The sequence below is a fragment of the Microtus oregoni genome, unplaced genomic scaffold (genome assembly GCF_018167655.1).
Source record: "Microtus oregoni isolate MIOR12 unplaced genomic scaffold, Mior012 000074F_003, whole genome shotgun sequence".
NCBI lineage: Eukaryota > Metazoa > Chordata > Mammalia > Rodentia > Cricetidae > Microtus > Microtus oregoni.
The window spans coordinates 364,057-375,479 of record NW_024543990.1 but is presented as its reverse complement, the minus strand read 5'-3'; the positions used below and the strand labels follow the sequence as shown (position 1 = coordinate 375,479).

General features: G+C 41.9%; 1 protein-coding gene across 1 annotated transcript; it reads right to left on the bottom strand.

Moving 5' to 3' along the window:
• Positions 1-3,267: 3,267 nt before the first annotated feature.
• LOC121441244 (glutathione S-transferase P-like) lies at positions 3,268-9,848 on the bottom strand. The gene is made up of 2 exons (XM_041642400.1): positions 9,795-9,848; positions 3,268-3,709 (listed from the first exon to the last, which is right to left on the bottom strand). Exons 1-2 carry the CDS (start codon positions 9,846-9,848, stop codon positions 3,329-3,331), a joined length of 435 nt encoding a protein of 144 aa, XP_041498334.1. The 3' UTR covers positions 3,268-3,328.
• Between the last annotated feature and the right edge of the window lie 1,575 nt (positions 9,849-11,423).

Sequence of the window (11,423 nt, the reverse complement as noted above, 5' to 3'; positions counted from 1 at the left end):
AATGTGTTTATAAGTAGCTCTCCTAAGAGTAAATGCCCTTGAACTAAATTTTACATCATAGAGGAAACCACTTTGCTTCATTAGCACTTGTAAACGTTTTCAACCTAATTGTTGGTTTACACGAATGACAGGTTTACACGAATGTCTGTGGAAAGAAGAAATAATGTGAAGACATTTTTGCAGTGCAGGACTGACACTAGAAGAACTATGTAGTTAGTCATTCCTCTGATTTACTGAAAGAAAGTAAGAGCTTAAAAGAAAATCTATATCAATTTAATTACACAACAGTAATGGGTTCTCCACCTAGGCCTATCATATCCCAAGCCAGATTGTTTGCCACATCCAATCAGAGGACAATTGCATATCCCAATGACAGTCAAGTGCCATTGTAAAAGGTAAGTGCATCTTGCCTGGAAGGTTGGCTTTCTGGTTCAGGTGGTTCACAGTTGGGCAAGACCAGGGATGTCCTTTATTCCTTTGAACACTAGCCAGCATGAAGGATCTGGAGCCCTGAATGCCAACCATCCTGGAGGATGCTGACAGTTTGGCTTCAGCTTGTGTTTTCTCTATTTGCATCCGAGGTATACGGTGTTCTCTGCAAATATGATCTTATCCACTAGTTCAGCTGGACAACCAAGGAGAGCCACAAAATCTTACATTATTTGGAGCGGGGTGCTCCGAGACCTTCCTTACCAACTCTTGTGGAAGTGTTTCGTATCTGCAGCTGTGAACTATATCTAGTAACCTACTGCTTCTAGAAACAGCACCACCCAGTCATGCAGGGGACTGCCCTTCCATTCTTGTGTGTGTTTTATTTGGGTTGCAGGACAGCAGACCTCCAGCGTTCTTTCTACTCTCTTTGTCCTGGTTAATCCTCTCCATTTCTGTTTCCCATCTCCTCCATTCCTGTACCCTCAACTCCCCAATCTGTTCTCTCCTGCTTCCTTCTCTACTCAAACATTCCCTGCCTGCTATTTCCCTGCTTTCCTTTCCTTTTTATCTTATACTATTATAAATACTGTTATTTTAATAGTATTTTATACTATTTCTCTCCTTTAAGTTACCCTCCAGATGTCCCAGTCCTAGGTTTCTGGCTTCCATGAGTAAGTACTCCATGTTAAACAAGCAGAAATGAAAAATAAAAGCTGGGCTCTTCATATGAAAGAGAATACGTGATATTTGTCCTTCTAAGCCTTGGTTACTACTTTTAGCATAATTTTTCTATTTTCACCCATTCCTCTACACATTTCAGTTTCACTTTTTAGCTGAAAAAGAACCACATTATTTTCATCATCCATTCATTAACTGATGAACATCTAGATTGGTCCCCTTTCTTGGGTTTATTGCAAATAGAAAAGCAATCAACGTGGACGTGCAGGTATCTTTGTAGTATGACATAGTCCGATGCGAATGAGCCCTGATGAAAGGATGAGGGAATGAAATGCTCATTTTGTGTCCTTGCCCAGGGGCAGATTTGGAAAGGTTCAGTCTGGGTTTGGGGCTAGGGCCTTGAAAAAGTTAGGGTTTCCATTTCTGGGAATCTGACTTTTCCTCTCTGAAGAGACTGGTATGGTCAGTCTTAAGGCTGCTATGTACTTGGTCTGTGAAACACTTGAGATATCCTTTGTTCCTCTGTGCAAAATTGTTTGACCAGCTTCCTGCTGACTTCGTCCCATTTTACATTTTTGAACCATTTATAAAATGTTGTACTTCTTAATACATTCACTTGACATAAGTCATCTGGTTATGCAAGACGCTGCTGGACCCAGCCTTCTTTTTATCTTCTTCATTTTTCTTATTCCCAGCCTTCCCCGTTGACACCTCACCACTGTTTGCAACCCTTCCTTCTGGTTCAAGTCAATTGGATGATTTTATTTTAGTGTTTCTGAGAACTCTCCAGAAAGATTTCCAAAGTGGCTGCTCTAGTTTCCACAAACACTATATCTTGGTTCTGTTTCCGCACATCCATACCAGCATGTGTATTATTGGTGGTCTTGATGATGGTGGAATCTTCCAGTAGTTTTAATTTGTATTTCCCTGATGGCTAAGTATATCCAACACATCAAAGCACTCACTAGCCATTTGTTCTTTTTGTTTTTTTCTCCAACATTTTTACTTAGTTCTCTAAAAACAGTAGTCCATTTTTAAAAATTGGGTTGTTTCAGAGCCTACCAGAATTTTCAGTAAAGAGACCAGAGAGACTTTATCCAGCAACTGGTGGAAATGAGCCTTAGAGTTTCCATTGCTGTGAAGAGATATCATAGCCACTGCAATTCTTATAGAGGAAAACATTTAATCGAGCTAATTAGTTGAGTGGCTCGCTTACACCTCAGAGGCTCAGTCCATTATCCTCATGGTGGGACATGGTGGTGTGCTGGCAGAAATGGTGCTGGATCTGAGAGTCCTACATTTTGATTAGTAGGCAACAGAAAGTGGTCTGGGATACTGAGAGTGGCTTAAGCGTATAATAACCTCAAAGTCCACCTCCACAGTGACACACTTCCTCCAACAAGGCCACACCTACTCCAACAAGGCCACACCTCTTAATAGTGCCATGCTCTATAAGCTTATAGGGACCAATTATATTCAAGCTACTACAGAGTAGATGCAACATCCCAGAGCCAAACATTAGACAAAGCTTGGGGGAGTCCTACAAAGAAGGGGGAGAAAGGATTGGAGGAACCAGAGGGAGTCAGAGAGAACATGACCCACAGAATCCATTCACTGGAACTCATGGGAGCTTGCAGAGATCAGGGAACATGTAGGGGTCTGACCCAAGTAGTCCTCTGCATATATGTTGTGACTGAGTAGCTTGGTGTTCTTTTGGAATTCCAAACAGAGGGAGTGGAGAGGTGGTATCTGGCTCTTATGCCTGTTTATGGGACCCTTTTCCATCTATTGGGTTGCCTTATCCAGCCTTGACGTGATGGGATGTGCCTCATCTTACTGTAGCATCTAGTTAATGTCCCTGAGAGACCTGCTCTTTTCTTAAGGAAGATGGAGGGGGCATGGGTCTGGGGGAAAGGGGATCTGGGGGGAGACTGGGGGAAGGGGATGGAGGTAGGGGAAACTGTGGCTGGAATGTAATATATGAGAGAATAATAATACATTTAAAAATGGGCTTTTGTTTCATTGGTATGCTGATTAGCTGTTTGTTTTTGCCAAGTGAACACAAACTATACTCAGAAATCCTCAGTTGAAAAAATGTCTCCATTAAATTAGTCTGTAGACAAGTCTTTGGAGACATTTTCTTTTTTTTTTTTTTCTGTCTTACAAACTTTATTAGTGCTGGGGAAAGGAGGACAGGCAGCTCCGGTCTCTCCCTACATTACTGCTTGCCGTTGCCATTGATGGGAGGGTTCAAATGGTCAGGGGAGGACAGGAAGGCCTTGATCTTGGGCCGGGCACTGAGGCATGCCACATAGGCACTGAGTAGGGGGAAGTTGTCCAGGCAGCCAGGGGCCAGGACCTGGTGGATCAGCAGCAGATCTAGCAAGTTGTAATCGGCGAAGGAGATCTGGTCACCCACGATGAAGGCTTTGCCTCCTTGGTTCTGGGACAGCAGGGTCTCGAAAGGTTTCAGGTGTCCAGGCAGGGCCTTCACATAGTCATCCTTCCCTTCCTCATATTTGGTGTAGATGAGGGTGATGTATTTCAGGCGAAGGTCTTCCACCCCATCATTCACCATATCCACCAGGGCAGCCTCCTTCTGATGTTACCGTCTACGCAGCTCGGAATTCGTGCCTCCGTCTATGCAGCAGCCATGCCGCTGTACACCATTGTCTACTTCCCAGTTCGAGGGCGCTGTGAGGCCATGCACATACTACTGGCTGACCAGGACCAGAGCTGGAAGGAGGAGGTGGTGTCCATAGATACTTGGATGAAAGGCTTGCTCAAGTCCATCTGTCTGTATGGGCAGCTCCCCTAGTTTCAGGATGGAGACCTTACCCTGTACCAATCTAATGCCATCTTGAGGCACTTGGGCCGATCCCTTGGGCTTTATGGAAAAGATCAGAAGGAGGCTGCCCTGGTGGATATGGAGACATTTTCTTGAGTAAAGATTGAAGTTGGAGGGAGGTCGCAGCCCCCTGTGGGTGGTGCCAGGCATGTGGTCCTGAGTTGTATAAGAAAACAGGCTGATCAAGCCATGGAAAGCAAGCCAGTAAACAACACCCCTCCATGACCTCTGCTTCTGTTCCTGCCTCCAGGTTCCTGCCTCAACTTCCTGCTCTGACTTCTCTTCATGAACTGTAAGCTGAAATAAACCCTTTCCTCTCCAACTTCCTTTTAGCCATGTTGTTTTATCACAGCAATAGAAAGCCAAGTAAAACAACTGATGTTTAATTTTTTTTGTGTGTATTCTGAACACTAATCCTCAGATGTAGAGTTGGCAAAGATTTTTTTCCTCACTCTGTAGACTCTTCTTTAGAATGACAGCTTTTTATGCTGTATAGAAGCTTTTCAGTTCCACGAGACCCCATTTGTCAATCATTGGTCTTATTTCCAAAACTACTGGAGGAGACCTGTTCAGAAAGTCATTACCTATATTTATGTTTTGAAGAGTACTTCTTACTTTTTCTTTTATGTGTTTCAGGGGTGTATTTGGTTTCATATGGAGGTTCTTTTTCGTTTGTTTGTTTGTTTTGGCTTTCCAAGACAGGGTTTCTTTCTCTGTGTAGCAGTCCTGGCTGCCCTGGAACTTGGTCTGTTGGCCAAGCTGGTCTTGAACTGACAGAGATATGCCTGCCTCTGTCTCCGTAGAGTGCTGGGATTAAAGGTATGTGCTACTACCACCTGACCATATTCAAGTTCTTGATCCATTTGAAGTTGAATTTTTCTTTGAGAGTTAGAGATCTATTTTTGTTCTTTTACTTTTTGGTACTCTGGCTTCCAACTATCATTTAATGAAGTTAATTTCTCCAATGCATTTTTGACATCTTTATAAAAAATATGGTTGTTGTATTTGTGTGACCTTCTACTTGGGTTCCTTATTCTATTCCATTTATATATTGATATAGGAAGTCCTTCTGTATTTGTGTTGCTTTCATTGGTTGAGTAAAGAAACTGCCTTGTCCTTTTGATAGGGCAGAACTTAGATAGGCGTGGAAAAGAGAACTGGATGCTGGGAAGAAGGGCAGTGTGGCAGATGCCATGGTTCTCCTGCCCGAGACAGATGCTGGTTAGACTCATGCTGGTAAGCCACAGTGAAGTGGTGATACACATTAATGGAGATGGGTTAAACCGATATGTAAGAGTTAGCCAAGAAGAAGCTAGATATAATGGGCCAGGCAGTAATTTAATTAATACAATTTCTGTGTGGTTATTTTGGGGGCGAAGCTAACTGGGTGGGATGAAACAAAGGGGTCTTGTACTCCATACTACAATCTATGGTCTGTTTTGTGCTAGTATCATGCTAGTCTTATTATCACAATTTTTATTCTAAATGTTCGTGGAGCAGCTGCCAGCCTGGCAGAGATGGTTGTGGGTCCCTGCAAGATCCCCTGGTGGTTTAAGAGCAGTGGCCCATCCCGGGCAGGCGGGTGGCCCCTTCTTGTGGCGAGCGGGCAGGGCCAGCCCTCGGCGGTCTGGGAGAGCCAAGGGGGCGAGTGTAAACCGGTGGTGGGTAAAAGACACATAGACACATAAAATAGGCATAAAGCAGACATTTATTAAGGGAGAGAGAGAGAGAGAGAGAGAGAGAGAGAGAGAGAGACAGAGAGAGAGAGAGACAGAGACAGAGACAGAGACAGAGACAGACACGAGTGAACAGGTGAGAGAGGAACAGTAAGTGGGGAGCCAAGATGGGTACAGAAGGTCAGAGGTAGCGGGAGTGGGCGTGGCTTGTCTCTTAAAGAGACAGGAAACCATAACAACAATTCTGTAGTATAACTTGAAACCAGGTGTGGTGGTACATCCTATATTATTTTTTCTTTTGAGCATTGCTGGGCTATCTTTGGTCTTATTTTATTTCACATAAAATTTAACATTGTTTTTCTGTGTCTGTGAAGAATGGACCTAGAGCTTTTGTTGGTATTGTACTGAATTTGTGGATTGCTTTTGGTAGAATGGTCATTTTTATATTTTTTTCCCAGTCCGTGAATGTAAAAGGTTTCGGAACAAATGTAATAATTTAAAAAGGAAAACCTTCTAAAGAATCAAGACAGAAAGAACACATTGTAAACAGAGCCTTCTTGCATTCATAAACTTTGCATGATGTTCAGTAAACAGATCTTCAATATTTCCCACACTTTGATTTCAACAAAACATTTCCTAATCTAGCTCCCAAAAATGAAAAATATGGGAGCCAGAGATGATCATAATACATTGTATACATGTATTGCATTCTCAAAGAATAAGGATTTAAAAAGCTGTTACCAATTGGCAAGCTATAGGCCTGAGAATCCCAGTGTCCACATACACATACTTATCAGCTTGTCAATTATAAAGCAGGTGGGAACTCCGGTGGGATGACGCTCTCATAACAAAGCAACAGGTTTCATACCCGGGAAGGTCTTAACTATGGTTCATTTACTTGAAAGGCCTTAGGATCTCCGCAAAGGACAGCTAAGTCCCACAACCACCCCCATTCCCATTGTGGAGATATAACTTTGGGTAGGGCAGCTTTTTTTTTTTTTTTTGTTAGCTTCGGGGTGGGTTTTGTGCCTGAAAGAGCAAACAATAGCATCTAATTTACAATTTTCTTTGTAATTCTAATTTGTCTGTTATAGTCAAGTTCCTATGAACTTTATATTGTTATTTTGAAAGGTTACAGGTTTGCCTTCTGGAGAGTGATACTGGGGGTTGAACCCATCATGTACATTCTAGGTTAAGCTATATCCATAACCTTTGTTGACTTTTTTATTTTGAAATATGGTCTTCTTAAGTTGGCCAGGCTGACCTTGATCTTTACTTCAGAAAGATCTTAATTTTTGATCTTCTAGCTTCAGCCTTCTGAGTAGCTGAGATTTCAGGCCTGTAGCACCAGGGCTGCCCAATTTTGCATATTTTTTTTCTTTCAAGACCCACATATATTTCTATTAATGTAAAAGCACAGTTCTAACCTTTTTATACTCTACTTTATTAATTGTCATGATCTTCGAATAAAGAAACTTACAATATGATGTGTCGATATGCAATGTGTCAGAACTGTGTTACTATCATGTTCCAGTTGTATGTGTGTATACTTTCTTTCCCTTTTCCTTTTTTGTGGGTATATGTGTGCATGTGTATGCATGTGTGTATGTTTTTGTTTGACCATATGTATGTGCATGTGTGGGAGGCCAGAGGACACTTTCAGGTGTCATTTCTTAGGAACCTTCCATTTCTTCTTTCAAAAAATATTTTTAAATTATATGCATATGTGTGTGTCTCTATGTGGATTTTTGTACCTGAATGTGGTACCCTCTGAGGTCAGAAGAGGGCATCAGATTCCCTGGAGATGGAGTTACAGGAAGTTGGGAGATAACTCATCTGTAATGGGATGTGAATGCCAATCCTCTGCAAGAACCGTAAGTGATGTTAACTACTGAGCCCTTCTGATTCTGTTTTAAAATTTATTTCTAAGTGACAAAATTATACAAATTGATGGGGGTATAATGCGATGCATAGGCATATTGCCAAATGAGAGTGAACAGCATATTTATTATCTCCAAAAGTCACTTCTTTGTAATGAAGCATTTAAAGCCTTCTTGTAGCAATTTTGAAATGTGCACTAGATCATTGGTAATTAGGGTCATCCCACCATGCAGTATGATACAAGGACTTCTTCTTCTCTTCTAGTTGCACATGAGCCTCAGCCTCTCTTGCCCCTCCTTCAGCCTCTTCTCCCAGCTCCTGGTAAGCATTACTCTACTTTCTGCTTTTAGGAGATCTAGTTTTTTTTTTTTAAGATTCTATTATGACTGCAATCATGTAACATTTGTTTTTCTGTCTAGATTATATCATTGATCATAATGCATTCCAAGTTTAAATATGTTCTCACAAATGGCAGGGTTACGTCCTCTTTATGGCTGGATATTATTGCATTGGGTATATATGAACATTTGCTTTATCCACACATCAGTGTATGGAGACTTGATGATAGCATGAAGTGGAGTTGACTCTCTGAGTTGAATCTTTTTGGTGACCTTTGATCATCCTGTACCTAATATTTGTGTCTTTTTCTAGGTTTGGGAAGTTCTGTGGTATTATCTCTTAAAATAAGCTTTCCAGAACTTTGTTCTTAAGCCTCTCCTGAAACCTGCAGAGCCGAGTATTTGCTCATTCAGCTCTGCAGTTCCTGGGAGTGGTCTTTATTTGTTCTCATTTTCTTTTCTTGTCTGTCTCCGCCTGATGCTGGGCCTTGCCATGGGAAGGTGGTCTATTTCTTTCTCCTTTCCTCGAGTGGGCAGGAACTCTTCATGCTGTGCTGCCTTGGCTTGGGAAAAGGATGAACTGGGAAGGCCTCATGGCTACCATAATCACAGTGATCCTGCATCATAACTTGATTCCACAATGATATACACAGTCCAGCAAGAGACAGGCTGTCTTAGTTAGGGTTTTTATTGCTGTGAAGAGACTATGACCAAGACAATGCTTCTAAAGAAAGCATTTAGTTGGGGTGGCTCACTTACAGCTTCAGATATTCAGTCCGTTATCATTATGATGGGGAGCATGGTGACATGCTGGAGGGCATGGTCCTGGAGGAATAGCTGAGAGTCCTACATCCTGCAGGCAACAGGAAGTAGGCTGACTGTGACACTGAGGGAAGCTTAAGCAAAAGACAACAAGGTTGTACCCACTCCAACAAAGTCACATCTAATAGTGCCACTCCCTATGACATTGGGGGAGGGGGGCAGCAATTGCATTCAAACTGCCACATAAGCTAAGGCCCACACTTCTACAATCCTTCAGCCACTGGGGTTTATTTACAGCATGAACTTCATGGCCAGTGGCTAGCTGACAATGAAGGGATTCATGATATAACTCTGCCTGGTGAAGGCTGGAGTCCTTGCTTGAGGTGAAGACTGGTCCAGGGCTTCATCCTCAGGCACAGGCCTTGGGGTCAGGGGTTGCTGTGCTTTGACTGATGCCTTTTTTTTTTTAATTTAAAAAATATTTTTCATCTATTATACATATGGACCATAGTTTCTGGTATCTCCTCTCCTTCCCTCTCTCCTCTCCTCCCCACTTCCCATGTACCCCCCTTCCACTTCTCCTCTGCCTCTGTTAAGAAAGGGGCAGGATTCCCGTGGGCTTGATCAAAGCCTGGCACATCAAGCTGAGGCAGGACCGAGCTCCTCCCCTTGCATCAAGGCTGGGCAAAGCAACCCGGCATGAGAAACAGGTTCCTAAAAGCCAGCTAAGCACCAGGGACAGGTCCTGATCCCACTACTAGGAGCCTTACAAAGACACCAAGCTACACAACTGTCACCCACATGCAGAGACCTAGGTCGATCCCACGCAGGCTTCCTAGCTGCTGGTCCAGCGTCCATGAACTCCCAGGAGCCCAGGGCATCTGTCTCTGTGGGTTACCTCTCATGAACTCTACTAGCTGGCACAATCCCTCCCCCTTTCTTCAGCAAGCTCCTGGAGCTCCGCCCAGGATCTTTGCATCTGCTTTTGGCTGCTGTATTTTATTTATTTATTTTGGCTGCTGTTTTTATATCACTGTTGTGGGCCTGGTGCTGAGTACCAGGAAAGATTCCTGTGTTTACTTCCTTTTATTTCCCCCCTGGTGTCTTTCTTCACACAGTGCTGCCCACGGTTGAGGGAAGGATAGTGGAGGCAGCCTAAGGCGCTAGCCTGGGTCTTACCTGAAGCTCATTGTAACACCATCTGTAACTCCAGTTTCGTGGATACAGCGCCATCTTTTGGCCTCAGACGGTACTGCAGGCATGTGATACCTATACTTTTATGCAGAAAAATTCATATACATAAGGATAAATCATTCAAAAATGTTTCTTTCTTGAAAATCTTTGATCTAGAATACCTCTCCTACCTCTAGACATAAAGATTCCTAAACGTGGAATGTGAAAGTGGAAGTAGGAAAGGATTAAAATGAAAGGTTTGCCATGCTAAGCATAGCTGGCATCAGACCTTGCTGGTCTCTTGTATCCTTGCTGTAACTTTTGAAAAAGAACACTGGGTCATTTCTGCCTGGACAGGCCATCTTCTACAATAACTATGAGTTAGAACAACGGAGTATCCATTCCACTTGTCATTTTAAGTGTTTTTTCTTTCTTTATTATATATTTTATTTGAAAAAATGCACACAACATATTCTGATCATGTTTTTCCCTCCCCCAATTCCTCCCAGACCCTCTCTACCTGTCTACCCACTCAACTCTACACCCTTCCTTCCTTCCTTCCTTTAAATAGACAAAGAAAAAAACAAACAAGAATTTAAAAAAAAACAAAGAAAATCACAATAAACATACACACACAAACCAACTCTATAAAAACACATCACTAGAACCATAATATATAAGCAAAAGGCCAGTAAGAAAAAAAGTGCCCAAACAAAGCAATATGAGACAAAAGTCTACAATCATAGCCTCTGGTTCATTTGTGTTGAAGCTGCACACGCAGCCACGGTATCCATGAGCTCATGTGTGCAACAGTTGTGTTGTGTCTAGAAGACAGTTTCCTTGGAGTCCTCCAACACCTCTGGCTTTTACACTCATTTGCCTCCTTTTTTTGTAGCTTTCTGAGCCCTTAATGGAGAGGTCAGTCTGTTAGGTGCTCTGTATGCTTCTTGAATTTTGCTTGGTAACTCCTTTAGGTTGGGAAATTTTTCTTCTATGGTGTTAAAAATATTCTCTGTTCCTTTGACCTGAGTTTCTTCTTTCTATATCCCTATTATTTATAGATTTTTGTCTTTTCATAATAGCCCATAATTTTTTATATTTTGTGTCTGGAGTTTTTTTAAATTTTTATTTGACTAAGGTATTCATTTTTTCTACCTTGCTTCAACACCCGAATTTCTCTCTTCTGCGTCTCACACTTTGTTGATGAAGCTTACTTAGAAGGCTTGTATTTGACTTCTTAAATATTTCGATTTGAGTTTTATCTCAACTTGGGTTTTCTTTAGTGATTCTTTTTCTACTTTCATGTCTTGAATAGTTTTTACTATTTTATTACACCGTTTGTGTTTTCACAGACTTCATTAAGGGATTTATTCACATTCTCTTTAAGGTCCTTGGACATATTTATCACTGCTAATTTGATAATCGTTTTTTAAGCTTCAGCTACACTGCATTTGTCAAGGCCTACTGTAGTCAGGTTAACTGGGTTCTAGTAGACACATATTGTCTTGGGTGGTCATATTTGTGTTTTGTGCTTCTGTCTATCTAGAGTTATCATTATTGCGGTGATTCTAGGTTTTCATACCTTGTCTTACTTTTGATATGTGGGTGTTTCATTTCTTGATTTTGTTGCCCTGT